Source organism: Salvelinus alpinus, chromosome 30 (genome assembly GCF_045679555.1).
Source record: "Salvelinus alpinus chromosome 30, SLU_Salpinus.1, whole genome shotgun sequence".
NCBI lineage: Eukaryota > Metazoa > Chordata > Actinopteri > Salmoniformes > Salmonidae > Salvelinus > Salvelinus alpinus.
In genome coordinates this window covers 746,393-764,020 of record NC_092115.1, presented here as the reverse complement: position 1 = coordinate 764,020, position 17,628 = coordinate 746,393, and the positions used below count along the sequence as shown (strand labels likewise).

Below are 17,628 nucleotides of genomic sequence, written 5' to 3'. Positions count from 1 at the left end.
TATATATATATATATATATATATATATATATATATATATATATATATATATATATATATATATATATATACATACATACATACATACATACATGCACACATACACATATATACATACACACATACATACAAACACATACATACACCATCTTCCTCTCCCCGCTCGGCGCTTCTCTCACCCTATCCCCATCATTGCGTCTCTCAATACATACATTTTAAACAAACATACAAACAGAAATTAAACACAAAAGCTCAGTTTAAACCAAGAAGTTAGGTTCCACACATGGAACGTACAGTGTAATTCTGAAATACATAGATCACCACCATTCTAAGAGAATCCTTGCAGCATAATAGCTGATACCTCAGGTTCTAGATAATTTAGATAAGGTTCCCATACTTTGTAGAACTGATCTGTTTTAGAATGCAATGTACATGTCAGATATTCCAGTGGCACCCATTCAAATAGTATCTTATGACAACCTTTAATAGAAGGAACCTTATCACTAATCCACTGTAAAAGGATGTTTTTCCTCGCTGCGAAGGTAAGGATGTTGTAAAGCCTTGTCACGTCCTGACCATAGAAAGCCTTTATTTTCTATGGTAGAGTAGGTCAGGGCGTGACTAGGGGTTAGTCTAGTTTATTATTTCTATGTGGGGTTCTAGGTTTGTTTTTCTATGTTGGTGGTTGTGTATGATTCCCAATTAGAGGCAGCTGGTAATCCTTGTCTCTAATTGGGGATCATATTTAAGTAGCTGTTTTTCTCACCTGTGTTATGGGATATTGTTTTGAGTAAGTGTATGTAGCACCTCTGTTGTCACTGTTTGTTTGTTTATTGTTTGGCTAAGTTTCACTATGAAATATTATGTGGAACTCAACATACGCTGCGCCTTGGTCCGTCTATACAAACGAATGTGACAAGCCTCCTCTTACTCACAGAAGTAACATGCCTACTAGGGAGACCTAACAGTAAAGAAACTGGGTCCAATTCTAGATCAACCCCTAGGATCTTTTCAATTGCAGAACACCAGACCAGTATCTTTGTATTTTGGTACATGACCATAAACAATGTGTTAGGGTGCCTGTATCAGTTTTACATTTGAGACACTGAGGAGAAGAGGAAGAGGGGCTAAATGTCCCTCCCTGACCTTAGTTCCTTTTTTATGTCTCTATTTTGGTTTGGTCAGGGCGTGAGTTGGGGTGGGCATTCTATATTTTTGTTCTATGTTTTCTATTTCTATGTGTTTGGCCGGGTGTGGTTCTCAATCAGAGGCAGCTGTCTATCGTTGTCTCTGATTGAGAACCATACTTAGGTAGCCTTTTCTAACCTGTGTTTTGTGGGTAGTTGTTTTCTGTTTTGTGTGTCTGCACCAGACAGAACTGTTTCGTTTCTTCCACTTTGTTATTTTTTGTTCTAGTGTTCAGCTGTATTAAAAATCGTGAACACGTACCACGCTGCACCTTGGTCCTCTTCTTCAAACAGCAGTTACAGAACTACCCACCACCAACGGACCAAGCAGTGTGGTATGGAGGAGCAGAGGGTTCAGGACTCCTGGAATTGGGAGGAGATATTGGACGTGCTGTTCGTCCTATGCCTGCGCTCCGCCCGTGCCGGGCGAATGTGGGCATTGAGCCTAATGGAGAGGTGCGAGCGGTAAGCACCAGATCTCCAGTGCTCCCCCACAGCCCGGTTCGACCTGGAGGGGCCGGGCTAAAGTGAGCATTCAGCCTGGAGGAGTGGTGCCAAGGCTGCGCACCAGAGCTCCAGTGCTCCCCCACAGCCCGGTTTATCCGGTGCCTCCTCTATGCACCAGGCCTCCTGTAGGTCTCCCCAGCCTTGTGGGCCCTGTGGCAGCCCCACGCACCAGGCTGTCTCTGCGTCTCCTCCCTCCAGAGTCTTCCTCCAGTCCGGACCCTCCAGCGACGCCCTCCTGTCCGGAGCTGCCAGAGTCTCCCTCCTGTCCGGAGCTGCCAGAGTCTCCCCCCTGTCCGGAGCTACCAGTCTCCCCCCTGTCCGGTGCTGCCAGAGTCTCCCCCCTGTCCGGGGCCCGCTGCGAGAGTCCCCAGTCCGGGGTCGGCGGCGAGGGTCCCCGCTCCAGAGGCGCCACCTAAGTGGGCCAAGCCTAAGGTGGAGAGGGGTCCACGTCCCGCACCAGAGCCGACACCGCGGATAGATGCCCACCCAGACCCTCCCCTATAGGTTTAGGTTTTGTGGCCGGAGTCCGCACCTTTGGGGGGGGTACTGTCACGCCCTGACCTTAGTTCCTTTTTTATGTCTCTATTTGAACTGTTTCGTTTGTTCCGCTTTGTTATTTTTTGTTCTAGTGTTCAGCTGTATTAAAAATCATGAACACGTACCACGCTGCACCTTGGTCCTCTTCTTCAAACAGCCGTTACATTAAAAGCATGTCTGCGATTTGGGGATATATGCAATCTGTGTATTACTCTTAACTGAATTGCTCTAGTACGATTACATATAGATATTGTTTTTGCATATCTCCAAATGTCCTCCCACATCTCCTTGTCAATAGCAACAGACACTTGTTTCACCTTCTGTATGTCGACAGCAGAAAGAACCTTAAAGCATCATAAAACAGACGTACAGACATTTTCCTTTGTGGGAAAAAAAGCATTCTTTCAATGACAGAAATATAACAGGGTTGCAATTAAGGTGGTGCTCTTCAGAATATAATGTCTTACTTGTAGGACTTGGAAAAAGTCCTGCTTTGGGAGTCGATATTTCTGAACCATCTGCTCAAATGACAATAAAATCTTATCAGCAAATAAGTCATTTAGTCTGCGTATGCCCTTATTAAGCCAAAAGTTAAAGCCAGCATCCAAAAATCTGGGCTGTTAAGAATTGGGGTAAGAGCAGAGGTTAGTTTGGACCTTCCCAGGAAGCGCTGAACTGACCTCCATACTTTGAGTGTGTTAAGTGTAATAGGATTATTGCAGTGATCTTCTACAGACTTGAAAATTCTGAAAAATAAAAGATCCTGTAAGGGGTATTTTGAAAGAGAAGTCTCAATGTCTAACCAAATAGAGGAGTCATCATTTGTGATCCAATCAGAAATATAACATAGGTGGGCACACCACTGATATAACCTGATATTGGGCAGATCCAAGCCGCCCATAGAACTTGGCAGCTGCAAAATTGCCATCTTAAGTCTTGGCTTGCGTTTACTCCATATGAAGGAACTTAGCCATCCATTTACATCCTTTATTACCTTATTGGAGTAATACTGGGATCATTTGGATTGGGTAAGGTAGTCTAGGTAAATATTAATCTTCAAGAGGAATATTCTACCCAACCATGAAATTGGAATCCTGTCTTATTGTATCAAACAAGGGAACAAAATTGGCTTTGTACATTTGCTGGAATTTAGGAGTTACAAATATACCTAGATACATAAAACCTGAGGGTCACCATTTAAAAGGGGAAGGGGGGAGAAGTATTAGGTACAGAGTGAAGGCTACCAAGTGGCATAGCCTCTGATTTAGTTAAGTTAATCTTGTAGCCTGAGAATTCTCTGAATAATTCAATAATATTAACAAGAGATGTAATTGAAGTCTCGGGACTAGAGATGAATATCAGGACATCATCAGCATACAAACTTATTTTATGGTGAACATCACCAATGAGCAGCCCCTGTATAGCAGGCCTTACCCTGATGGCCTCGGCCAGTGGTTCCATAACGAGTGCAAATAGGAGAAAAAAGGACAGCCCTGTCTGGTACCTCTGTGTATAGAGAAGCTACTTGTTCTTAGCCCATTAGTAAGGACAGCAGCCTGAGGATCATCATATAAAATGTTCACCTATTTTATAAAGTTGACCCCTAGACCAAATGTATTTTGAGCAAAGAATAGGTAAGACCACTCCACACGATCAAATGCTTTCTCAGCATCTAAGGAGAGCACAAGACCATCCATAGCACTTCGTTGGTAGGCTTGAATTACATTAAGAAGCCACCTGACATTGTTGCATGACTAATGGCCCTTAATGAAGCCAGTTTGGTCTCCTTTCACAATTAGTGGCAGTGAGTCCTCTAATCTTGTGGCTAGAATTTTAGAAAGCAATTTTCTATCCACATTCAGAAGGGAAATGGGTCTGTACGAGGAACAAGACTCTGGACATTTTCCCTTTTTGAGAATAAGTGATATGTTGGCTTCTCTCAGCGTTTGAGGGAGCTGGTCATTTGAAAATGAGTGGTTAAACATATCACACAATGGCTCAAGGATCAGGCCATGAAACTCCTTATAGAACTCACATCAAAACCCGTCTGGTCCTGGGGCCTTACCATTTTGCAGATTCTTAATTGCAAACATGATCTATTCCTCGGTAATAGTGGCATTAAGGAGAGACCTCTGTTCTTTGGAGATAGTAGGGAGCTCGATCTTAAGTGGGAAGCCTTATTACGGAAATAAAAACCCAAATTCAATTTAAGCTTCCTCACAAGATTATCCACATGAACTTTAAAGGACAACTTGTCATCCAACCAAATACCTGGATATTTGTAGGATGACGCTTTTTCAATAAGCCACCAGATGTGACAATGCTAACGTTCTCTGGCAGAGTTCTAGCTCTGGTAAAAGTCATGCATTTAGTATTTTGTACATTCAAGACCAGTTTGAAACCATGAAGGGAGGTCTGCGGTGACTGAAAAGCAGTGTGGAGCTCTTCCACAGCCTGAACCAGAGAAGGAGCACATGAATATGTAACTGTATCATCTGCATGTAGATGTAACTTTGCTGGTTGCATCCCATTTCCAAAATCATGAATAAACATTGAGAACAACACAGGAGCTAAAATGGAACCCTGGGGGACACCTCTATTAATCTCTAGAATGCTAGACTTGTGATTGTCAGTATCTACACATTGTGTTCTGTCAGAAAGATAGTTCCTAAACCAATTTATTGCCCCTTCACTGAGACCAATGTTTCTGAGTCTAGCTAGCAACAACTCATGGTCAACTGAATCAAAGGCCTTTGATAAATCCATAAACAGAGCAGCACAATGTTGCTTTTTATCAAGTGCATTTATGATGTCGTTTGCCACTGCCATAGCTGCAGTTGTGGTGCTGTGCCCCGATCTAAAGCCAGACTGAACCCTGCTCAGTATGTTCCTCTCAATGAATATGTTTTTTGACTGTGATGTTCACTAGGGATTCATAGACCTTGGCCAGGATAGGGAGTTCACCAGGGATTCATAGACTTTGACCAGGATAGGGAGTTCACCAGGGATTCATAGACTTTGACCAGGATAGGGAGTTCACCAGGGATTCATAGACTTTGACCAGGATAGGGAGTTCACTGGGGATTCATAGACTTTGGCCAGGATAGGGAGTTCACTAGGGATTCATAGACTTTGACCAGGATAGGGAGTTCACCAGGGATTCATAGACTTTGGCCAGGATAGGGAGTTCACCAGGGATTCATAGACTTTGTCCAGGATAGGGAGTTCGCTAGGGGTTCATTGACTTTGTCCAGGATAGGGAGTTTAGAGAGAGGACGATAGTTATTAGCATCTGAGGGATCTCCACCCTTTAGCAGTGGGAGGACATCAGCTGATTTCTAAATGCTGGGTATGGAATTGGTCAAGAGACTCATGTTGAAAATGTGAGCCACAGGTTCAGTAATAATACCAGCTGCTATCTTTAAGAGGTAGGGATCCAGGTTGTCTGGATCTGCAGACTTTTTAGTGTCTATAGCCTTTAGTGCTTTATAGACCTCAGTATAAGAAACAGGCTCAAAGTTAAAATGGTTGACATGAGGGTCTATATCATAGTTGACTGGAACAGAGCTTACATTAGAGTCCTGGGCCCCACCATTATCAAAAACTGAACCAGCAGATATGAAGTGCTTGTTAAAACCCCTACAATATCAGCTTTATCCTTCACATCATTACAATCCATCATTAAATGTCAGGGAGGCCAGAGGATACATTAGAACCTGACACTGATTAGATTAGCTTCCAGAACTTGGTAGGGTTCTTTAGGTTCTCTGTGACCGCATTTAAATAGTCATCTGATTTGATTAGCTTCCAGAACTTGGTAGGATTGTTTAGGTTCTCTGTGACTGTATTTAAATAGTCATCTGATTTGATTAGCTTCCAGAACTTGGTAGGGTTCTTTAGGTTCTCTGTGACTGCATTTAAATAGTCATCTGATTTGATTAGCTTCCAGAACTTGGTAGGATTGTTTAGGTTCTCTGTGACTGTATTTAAATAGTCATCTGATTTGATTAGCTTCCAGAACTTGGTAGGGATGTTTAGGTTCTCTGTGACTGCATTTAAATAGTCATCTGATTATCTTCCAGAACTTGGTAGGGTTGTTTAGGTTCTCTGTGACTGCATTTAAATAGTCATCTGATTTGATTATCTTCCAGAACTTGGTAGGGTTGTTTAGGTTCTCTGTGACTGCATTTAAATAGTCATCTGATTAGCTTCCAGAACTTGGTAGGGTTCTTTAGGTTCTCTGTGACTGCATTTAAATAGTCATCTGATTTGATTATCTTCCAGAACTTGGTAGGATTGTTTAGGTTCTCTGTGACTGCATTTAAATAGTCATCTGATTAGCTTCCAGAACTTGGTAGGGTTGTTTAGGTTCTCTGTGACTGCATTTAAATAGTCATCTGATTTGATTATCTTCCAGAACTTGGTAGGGTTGTTTAGGTTCTCTGTGACTGCATTTAAATAGTCATCTGATTAGCTTCCAGAACTTGGTAGGGTTGTTTAGGTTCTCTGTGACTGCATTTAAATAGTCATCTGATTTGATTATCTTCCAGAACTTGGTAGGGTTCTTTAGGTTCTCTGTGACTGCATTTAAATAGTCATCTGATTTGATTAGCTTCCAGAACTTGGTAGGGTTCTTTAGGTTCTCTGTGACTGCATTTAAATAGTCATCTGATTTGATTAGCTTCCAGAACTTGGTATGGTTGTTTAGGTTCTCTGTGACTGTATTTAAATAGTCATCTGATTTGATTAGCTTCCAGAACTTGGTAGGGATGTTTAGGTTCTCTGTGACTGCATTTAAATAGTCATCTGATTTGATTAGCTTCCAGAACTTGGTAGGGATGTTTAGGTTCTCTGTGACTGCATTTAAATAGTCATCTGATTTGATTATCTTCCAGAACTTGGTAGGGATGTTTAGGTTCTCTGTGACTGTATTTAAATAGTCATCTGATTAGCTTCCAGAACTTGGTATGGATGTTTAGGTTCTCTGTGACTGCATTTAAATAGTCATCTGATTTGATTAGCTTCCAGAACTTGGTAGGGATGTTTAGGTTCTCTGTGACTGCATTTAAATAGTCATCTGATTTGATTAGCTTCCAGAACTTGGTAGGGTTGTTTAGGTTCTCTGTGACTGCATTTAAATAGTCATCTGATTTGGACTTCCTGATCAATCCTGTGAATTTGTTTCTTAGGGCTCTGAAGGAGGCCCAGTCAACAGGAGCATGTGTATGTCTAGCTTGAGCCCAAGAGCTATTTCTCTTTCTAATTAATTCTGCCAAGTTTTCTGAAAACCAGGGATTCCCTTCCACTTATTCTACATTTCTTCACAGGGGCATGCTTATCACACATCAACACAAATGTCATAGAAAAATAGTCCCAGGCAGTGTCAACATCGGGAATCAGACTTACTCTGTCAATACTACGGTACAGATCATGTAAGAACTCTTGCTCATCAAACTGTCTAAAATGTCTTTAAAAAATATAACGGGCTTTGGCTTTGGTCATTTTTGTATTTCTAAAACAAGCAATAGCACAGTGATCACTGACATCATTACAGAATATCCCAGTCGATGTATATTTGTGAGGGGTATTCGTTAGAATAATGTCCAATAGCGTTGATTTGTTAGGTGCTCTGGGATTCGGTCTTGTAGGCGCATTAAATAATTGAGCGAGATTCAGAGTCACACAGTTCTTAAACAAGTCCGATACAGATGTAGCATGTCCCAGTTCAAATCTCATAAAATAATCAATTAGCTTGTGCAGGATATCCGAAAGATAGTTAAATGTATATATTTTTTTTATTTCACCTTTATTTAACCAGGAAAGCCAGTTGAGACAAAGTTTTCATTTACAACTGCGACCTGGCCAAGATTAAGCAAAGCAGTGCGACACAAACAACAACACAGAATTACACATGGAATAAACAAATGGACAGTCAATAACACAATATAAAAGTCTATATACAGTGTGTGCAAATGAAGTAAGATTAGGGAGGTAAGGCAATAAATAGGCCATAGTGGCAAAATAATTACAGTTTAGCAATTAAACACTGGAGTGATAGATGTGCAGAAGATGAATGTGCAAGTAGAGATCCTGGGGTGCAAAGGAGAAAAAAATAGCAATATGGGGATGAGGTAGTTGGGTGGGCTATTAACAGATGGGCTATGTACAGGTGTAATGATCTGCAAGCTGCTCTGACAGCTGATGCTGAAAGTTAGTGAGAGAGATATGAGTCTCCAGCTTCAGTGACTTTTGCCGTTCGTTACAGTCATTGGCAGCAGAGAACTGGAAGGAAAAGCGGGCAAAAGAGGAATTGGCTTTGGGTGTGACCAGTGAAATATACTTGCTGGAGTGCATGCTACGGGTGTGTGCTGCTATGGTGACCAATGGGCTAAGATAAGGTGGGGCTTTACCTAGCAAAGACTTATAGATGACCTGGAGCCAGTGGGTTTGGCGACGAATATGTAGCGAGGGCCAGCTAACGAGAGCATACAGGTCGCAGTGGTGGGTGGTATATGGGGCTTTGGTGACAAAACGGATGGCACTGTGATAGACTGCATCCAATTTGCTGAGTAGAGTGTTGGAGGCTATTTTGTAAATTACATCACTGAAGTCAAGGATCGGTAGGATAGTCAGTTTTACGAGGATAGGTTTGGCAGCATGAGTGAAGGATGCTTTGTTGCGAAATAGGAAGCTGATTCTATATTTAATTTTGGATTGGAGATGCTTAATATGAGTCTGGAAGGAGAGTTTACAGTCTAACCAGACACCTAGGTATTTGTAGTTGTCCACATATTCTAAGTCAGAACCATCCAGAGTGGTGATGCTAGACGGACGGGCAGGTGAAGGCAGCGATCAGTTGAAGAGCATGCATTTCGTTTAGCCAGAAGTATACAAAATGGTGTCGTCTGCGTAGAGGTGGATCAGAGCATCACCAGCAGCAATAGCGACATCATTGATGTATACAGAGAAGAGAGTTGGCCCGAGATTTGTACCCTGTGGCACCCCCATAGAGACTGCCAGAGGTCCAGACAACAGGCCCTCTGATTTGACACACTGAACTCTGTCTGAGAAGTAGTTGGTGAACCAGGTGAGGCAGTCATTTGAGAAACCAAGGCTGTTGAGACTGCCGATAAGAATGTGGTGATTGACAGAGTCGAAAGCCTTGGCCAGGTTGATGAATACGGCTGCACAGTATTGTCTTTTATCGATGGCGGTTTTGATGTTGTTTAGGACCTTGAGCGTGGCTGAGGTGCACCCATGACCAGCTCGGAAATCAGATTGCATAGCGGAGAAGGTTTGGTGGGATTCGAAATGGTCGCTGATCTGTTTGTTAACTTGGCTTTCGAAGACTTTAGAAAGAAGACAATTAAACATTTGTTTGTTAACTTTGTTTTCGAAGACTTTAGAAAGAAGACAATTAAACATTTATGGCAATTTATCTAGCTAGCTTGCACTTTCTAACTAATTTGTCCTTTTTAGCTATCTTGCTGTTGCTAGGTAAGTTGTCCTGGGATATTAATATTGAGTTGTTATTTTACCTGAAAAGCACAAGGTCCTCTACTCCGCCAATTAATCCACACATAAAATGGTCAACCGAATCGTTTCTAGTCATCTCTCCTCCTTCCAGGCTTTTGCTTCTCTTAACTTTACATTGTGATTGGCAACTTTTCATAAATTATGTGCATTACCGCCACTGACCTCGTTCGTCTTTCAGTCACCCACGTGGGTATAACCAATGAGGAGATGGCACGTGGGTACCTGCTTCTATAAACCAATGAGGAGATGGGAGAGGCAGGACTTGCAGCGCGAACTGTGTCAGAAATAGAACCGACTTCTATTTTAGCCCTTGGCAATGCAAACGCTCGTTGGCGCGCGCAAGCAGTGTGGGTGCAATAATTGAACAACAGATTTCAAAATGTATTTTGCAACGCTCGCGTACGCAAAACGAGCGGTTTAGTCAGCCTGCTAGAAAGGCAGGGTAGGATAGATATAGGTCTGTAACAGTTTGGGTCTAGGGTGTCACCCTTTGAAGAGGGGGGTGACCGCAGCAGCTTTCCAATCTTTGGGGATCTCAGACGATACGAAAGAGAGGTTGAACAGGCTAGTAATAGGGGTTGCAACAATTGCGGCGGATAATTTTAGAAAGAGACGGTCCAGATTGTCTAGCCCAGCTAGCCCAGCTAGCCTAGCCTACTTGAAAAAGCTAGCCTTTGCATCTCCCGAAGCCGAGGGCGGTCTGTAGCAGCCGACTACAGTGATGTGGGAGTCCTTATATACGTTCACTTTAACCGCAAGCAATTAAAAATGTTTGGCTTGGTAATCGAGAGAATTTCAGAGGTGTTAAACTCGGATTCCACATAAATTGCAACACCTCCTCTTTTACTCATCCGATCCGTTCTAAAAATATTTTTAGAAAGAGACGGTCCAGATTGTCTAGCCCAGCTGATTTGTACCCATCAATAGAAATCAAGTTATTTGACACAGATTTCTTTAGCCAAGTTTCTGATAAAACCATTACGTCTGCATTTGTCGTTTTAGCCCATATTCTAATCATGTCTATATTTGAAAATAGACTTCTGACATTAACATGCAAGAGGTCAAAACATGCTCTGTTTGTTAAATCATAGGGAGTCGGTAGAGATTGCATGGTATCTACCGGCCCAGGGTTTGGTCGCACATTACCAGAGATCAACAAAAGAAGCATAACAATATATCTCATTTGCTCAATGCGTGAGGAGTTGGTGGAGTCAGCGCCATTGTCAATAAAAACGAATTGAGTCTTTCGATACAGAAAAAAAGTCATTCAATAGTGTGAGATTTATGCCATCAAGTGTAGGTCCAGCTGCGTTTGTGAGTGGAACAAATGCAATTGCAGACAGAGACCAAGTTCCTGGTGGTATTGACATGGCGGTCTCGTAGGAGTGTTTGCAAATTGTAGGGATAAATTCTAAGATAATTCACTCACCCATTGATCATTCAGCCTATTTAATCCAGGATGGCATTGAGTAAAGAGCAGGCACAGTAACAAATCCATAATGCCGGTTTTTAGAGGTGTTTCAGCACAGCAACGACCAGTAGACGTGTAGAACAACGTAGATTCTCCCACGGTCCACAATGCATCAGCTTTTCCAATCCATAACAGCTTCTCCGCTCCTAGCCTTTCCAATCCGATAACCACTTCTCTGCGCTCTCATAGCAGGTCTTGCGCAGACAGACGGTCCTGACTCTGTGAGCTCAAACTCCAGAAAGATGAAAAAAAAAAGCCATTCTCAATCTGAAACATTAGTACATTTCGTAAAATAGAGACTGAGATCTAAAAAGAATAGTTGTTATATACAGCATCCACCTTCACATAAAAAGTATTTGCTTCTGTAAACAGGATCAGGGTCATTAAAACATGAACACTTTGAAAACTCTGATCTCAAGGATCACACATCCAAAGAGAAAGACTGATTGGCTACAATCTTGGATTTGACATGTCTTCAGAGAGATTAGTGGTCTGGAGCTAAAAATAATCCCAGCTCCAGTCCTATACCCCAGCTCCAGTCCTATACCCCAGCTCCAGTCCTATACTCCAGCTCCAGTCCTATACCCCAGCTCCAGTCCTATACCCCAGCTCCAGTCCTATACCCCAGCTCCAATCCTATCCCCCCAGCTCCAGTCCTATACCCCAGCTCCAGACCTATACCCCAGGTCCAGTCCTTACTCCAGCTCCAGTCCTGTTCCCCAGGTCCAGTCCTTACCCCAGCTCCAGTCCTATCCCCCCAGCTCCAGTCCTATACCCCAGCTCCAGACATATACCCCAGCTCCAGTCCTATTCCCCAGCTCCAGTCCTTACTCCAGCTCCAGTCCTGTGCCCCAGCTCCAGTCCTGTGCCTCAGCTACAGTCCTATGCCCCAGGTCCAGTCCTATTCCCCAGGTCCAGTCCTATACCCCAGCTCCAGTCCTATCCCCCCAGCTCCAGTCCTATACCCCAGCTCCAGTCCTATACCCCAGCTCCAGACCTATACCCCAGGTCCAGTCCTTACTCCAGCTCCAGTCCTGTTCCCCAGGTCCAGTCCTTACCCCAGCTCCAGTCCTATCCCCCCAGCTCCAGTCCTATACTCCAGCTCCAGTCCTGTACCCCAGCTCCAGTCCTATACTCCAGCTCCAGTCCTATACTCCAGCTCCAGTCCTATACTCCAGCTCCAGTCCTATACCCCAGCTCCAGTCCTATACCCCAGCTCCAGTCCTATGCCCCAGGTCCAGTCCTATACCCCAGCTCCAGTCCTATACTCCAGCTCCAGTCCTATACTCCAGCTCCTGTCCTATACTCCAGCTCCAGTCCTGTACCCCAGCTCCAGTCCTATACCCCAGCTCCAGTCCTATGCCCCAGGTCCAATCCTATTCCCCAGGTCCAGTCCTTACTCCAGCTCCAGTTCTATACCCCAGCTCCAGTCCTATGCCCCAGGTCCAATCCTATTCCCCAGGTCCAGTCCTTACTCCAGCTCCAGTCCTGTACCCCAGCTCCAGTCCTATTCCCCAGGTCCTATACTCCAGCTCCAGTCCTGTACTCCAGCTCCAGTCCTGTATCCCAGCTCCAGTCCTATTCCCCAGGTCCTTACTCCAGCTCCACCCCTATGCCCCAGCTCCAGTCCTATTCCCCAGGTCCAGTCCTTACTCCAGCTCCAGTCCTATGCCCCAGCTCTAGTCCTATTCCCCAGGTCCAGTCCTTACTCCAGCTCCAGTCCTATACTCCAGCTCCAGTCCTGTACCCCAGCTCCAGTCCTATACCCCAGCTCCAGTCCTATACCCCAGCTACAGTCCTGTACTCCAGCTCCAGTCCTGCACCCCAGCTCCAGTCCTTACTCCAGCTCCAGTCCTGTACTCCAGCTCCAGTCCTGTACCCCAGCTCCAGTCCTATACTCCAGCTCCAGTCCTTACTCCAGCTACAGTCCTGTACTCCAGCTCCAGTCCTGTATCCCAGCTCCAGTCCTATACTCCAGCTCCAGTCCTATGCCCCAGCTCCAGTCCATACTCCAGCTCCAGTCCTATACCCCAGCTCCAGTCCTATACTCCAGCTCCAGTCCTATTCCCCAGTCCCAGCCCTATACCCCAGTCCTATTCCCCAGCTGCAGTCCTATACTCCAGCTCCAGTCCTATGCCCCAGCTCCAGTCTCTTATGCCAGTCTCATACCCCAGGCCTATATCCCAGTTCCAGTCCTATACCCCATGCCCCAGCCCTATACCACAGTCTTATGCTCCAGTCCTACAACCCAGCTCCAGTCTTATACTCCAGCTCCAGCCCTTTACCCCAGCTTCAGTCTTATAACCAAGCCCTATACACCACCCCAGTCCGAAAACGCAGCGCTATACCCCAGCTTCAGTCCTATACACATGTCCTATACCCAAAACCCATTCCTATTTCCTAGTGTTATTCACCAGCCATAGTCCAATACCCCAGATCCCGCCCTAAACCCCAGCTCCAGTCCTATATCCCAGCCCAATACCACAGCTCTAGTCCTATACCTCAGCCCTATACCCCAGGTCCAGTCTTATACCGCAGCGCTATAACCCATCTTCAGTTCTATAACCCAGCTCAAGTCCTATACTCTGACCATAGCCCTAAACCGCAGATCGAGACCAATATCCCTGCTCCATTAATAGATCAGCCTCAGCCCTATACCCCACCTCCTATACCTTCAGCCCTATTCCTATACCCCAGCTCCAGGCCTATATACCAGCTCCTATTCCTTCAGCACTATTCCTATACCCCAGCCCCATACCCCAGCTCAAGGTCTATACTCTATCCCAAGCCAAATATCCAGCTCCAGTCCAATATACCAGCCACTGTACTATACTCTAGCCCTATAACCCAGCTCCAGCCCTATAACCCAGCTCCAGTCCTAAACCAGCTCCAGTCCTATACTCCAGCTCCAGCCCTATAACCCAGATCCAGACCTATACCCCAGCTCCAACCCTATAACCCAGCTCCAGACCTATACCCCAGCTCCAGCCCTATAAACCACATCCAGTCCTATACTCCAGCTCCAGTCCTATACTCCAGCTCCAGTCCTATTCCCCAGGTCCAGTCCTATTCCCCAGGTCCTATACTCCAGCTCCAGTCCTGTACTCCAGCTCCAGTCCTATTCCCCAGGTCCAGTCCTATTCCCCAGGTCCTTACTCCAGCTCCAGTCCTATACTCCAGCTCCAGTCCTGTACTCCAGCTCCAGTCCTGTACCCCAGCTCCAGTCCTATTCCCCAGGTCCTATACTCCAGCTCCAGTCCTGTACTCCAGCTCCAGTCCTGTATCCCAGCTCCAGTCCTATACCCCAGCTCCAGTCCTATTCCCCAGGTCCTTACTCCAGCTCCAGTCCTATGCCCCAGCTCCAGTCCTATTCCCCAGGACCAGTCCTTACTCCAGCTCCAGTCCTATGCCCCAGCTCCAGTCCTATTCCCCAGGTCCAGTCCTTACTCCAGCTCCAGTCCTGTACCCCAGCTCCAGTCCTATACCCCAGCTCCAGTCCTATACCCCAGCTCCAGTCCTATACCCCAGCTACAGTCCTGTACTCCAGCTCCAGTCCTGCACGCCAGCTACAGTCCTTACTCCAGCTCCAGTCCTAGTCCTATCTCCCCAGCTCCAGTCCATACTCCAGCTCCAGTCCTATACCCCAGCTCCAGTCCTATACTCCAGCTCCAGTCCTATTCCCCAGTCCCAGCCCTATACCCCAGTCCTATTCCCCAGCTGCAGTCCTATACTCCAGCTCCAGTCCTATGCCCCAGCTCCAGTCTCTTATGCCAGTCTCATACCCCAGGCCTATATCCCAGTTCCAGTCCTATACCCCATGCCCCAGCCCTATACCACAGTCCTATACCCCAGCTCCAGTCCTACAACCCAGCTCCAGTCTTATACTCCAGCTCCAGCCCTATATCCCACCTCCAGTCCTATAACCCAGCCCTTTACCCCAGCTTCAGTCTTATAACCAAGCCCTATACACCACCCCAGTCCGAAAACGCAGCGCTATACCCCAGCTTCAGTCCTATACCCATGTCCTATACCCAAAACCCATTCCTATTCCCTAGTGTTATTCACCAGCCATAGTCCAATACCCCAGATCCCGCCCTAAACCCCAGCTCCAGTCCTATATCCCAGCCCAATACCACAGCTCCAGTCCTATACCTCAGCCCTATACCCCAGGTCCAGTCTTATACCCCAGCGCTATAACCCATCTTCAGTTCTATAACCCAGCTCAAGTCCTATACTCTGACCATAGCCCTAAACCGCAGATCGAGACCAATATCCCTGCTCCATTAATAGATCAGCCTCAGCCCTATACCCCACCTCCTATACCTTCAGCCCTATTCCTATACCCCAGCTCCAGGCCTATACCCCAGCTCCTATACCTTCAGCACTATTCCTATACCCCAGCCCCATACCCCAGCTCAAGGTCTATACTCTATCCCAAGCCAAATATCCAGCTCCAGTCCAATATACCAGCCATTGTACTATACTCTAGCCCTATACCCCAGCTCCAACCCTATAACCCAGATCCAGACCTATACCCCAGCTCCAGCCCTATAAACCACATCCAGACCCATACCCCATCTCCAGTCCTATACTCCAGCTCCAGTCCTTTACTCCAGCTCCAGTCCTATACCCCAGCCCAAGCCCTATTTCCCAGCTCCAGTCCAATACCTCAGCCCGAGCCCTATTTCCCAGCTCCAGTCCTATACCCCAGCGCCATACTCCAGCCCTATGAACCAGTTCCAGTCCTATACCCCAACTCCAGCCATATGCCCCAACTCTATAACCCACCTCCATTCCTATGCCCCTGCTCCAGTCCTATACCCTAACTCCAGTCCTATACCCCAGCTCCAGTGCTACGCCCCTGCTCCAGTCCTATACCCAAACTCCAGTTCTATATCACAATTCCAGTCCTACGACCCAGCTCCCTATACCCTAACTCCAGTCTTATACCCCAGCTCCAGTCCTATACCCTACCTCATGTACTACGCCCCCAGCTCCAGTCCTACGCCCCAGCTCCAGTCCTACACCCCAGCTCCAGTCCTACGCCCCAGCCCTACGCCCCAGCTCCAGTCCTACGCCCCAGCTCCAGTCCTATGCCCCAGCTCCAGTCCTATACTCCAGCTCCAGTCCTATATCCCAGCTCAAGCCCAATACGCCATCTCCAGTCCAGTATCCAAGCTCCAGTCCTATACACCAACCCCATACCCCAGCTCCAGTCCTATGCCCAGGCTTCAGTCCTATACCCCAACTCCAGCCATATGCCCCAACTCTATAACCCACCTCCATTCCTACGCCCCTGCTCCAGTCCTATACCCTAACTCCAGTCCTATACCCCAGCTCCAGTGCTACGCCCCTGCTCCAGTCCTACGCCCCAGCTCCAGTCCTACGCCCCAGCTCCAGTCCTACGCCCCAGCTCCAGTCCTATGCCCCAGCTCCAGTCTTATACCCCAGCTCCAGTACTACGCCCCCAGCTCCAGTCCTACGCCCCAGCTCCAGTCCTACGCCCCAGCTCCAGTCCTACGCCCCAGCTCCAGTCCTATGCCCCAGCTCCAGTCCTATGCCCCAGCTCCAGTCCTATACCCCAGCTCCAGTCCTTTGTCCTAGCTCCAGCCCAATACGCCATCTCCAGTCCCGTATCCCAGCTCCAGGCCTATACCCAGATCCAGTCCTATACCCCAGCCATAGGCCTATATCCCAGATCCAGGCCTGTCCCCAGCTCCAGTCCTATACCTCATCCCCAGCCCTATATCCCAGCTCCAGTCCAATATCCCAGCCCCATACCCCAGCCCTATGCACCAGCTCCAGTCCTATACCCTAACTCTAGTCCTATACCCCAACTCCAGCCATATGCCCAAACCCTATATCCCAGCCCCAGTCCTATACCCCAGGCCTATACCCCAGTCCTATACCCCAGCTCAAGTTCTACACCCCAGCTCCAGTCCTATACCCCAACTCCAGTCCTATACCCCAGCTCCAGTCCTTTACCCTAGCCAAATACCCCAACTTCAGTCCTATACCCCAGCTCCAGTCCTTTACCCTAGCCAAATACCCCAACTCCAGTCCTATCCCCCCAGCTCCAGTCCTTTACCCTAGCCAAATACCCCAACTCCAGTCCTATACCCCAGCTCCAGTCCTTTACCCTAGCCAAATACCCCAACTCCAGTCCTATACCTCAACCCCATACCCCAGTCCTATACCCCAGCTCCAGCCTTATGCACCAGCTCCAACCCTACACCCTAGCTCCAGTCCTATGTCCCAGCTCCAGTCCTTTACTCTAGCCAAATACCCCAACTCCAGTCCTTTATCCCAGCTCCAGCCTTATGCACCAGCTCCAACCCTACACCCCAGCTCCAGTCCTATGTCCCAGCTCCAGCCCAATATGCCATCTTCA

At 46.6% G+C, this 17,628-nt stretch overlaps 1 protein-coding gene across 1 annotated transcript; it reads left to right on the top strand.

Moving 5' to 3' along the window:
- Positions 1 to 16,214: 16,214 nt before the first annotated feature.
- On the top strand, positions 16,215 to 16,841 carry LOC139559546 (uncharacterized). The gene has a single exon (XM_071375635.1). The coding sequence runs from the start codon at positions 16,215 to 16,217 to the stop codon at positions 16,839 to 16,841; it is 627 nt and encodes a 208-aa protein (XP_071231736.1).
- The last annotated feature ends 787 nt before the right edge of the window (positions 16,842 to 17,628 follow it).

Bases quoted from the DNA above. Each gene is read 5' to 3' on its own strand.
- LOC139559546 (XM_071375635.1), top strand. From the start codon at position 16,215: ATGTACTACGCCCCCAGCTCCAGTCCTACGCCCCAGCTCCAGTCCTAC.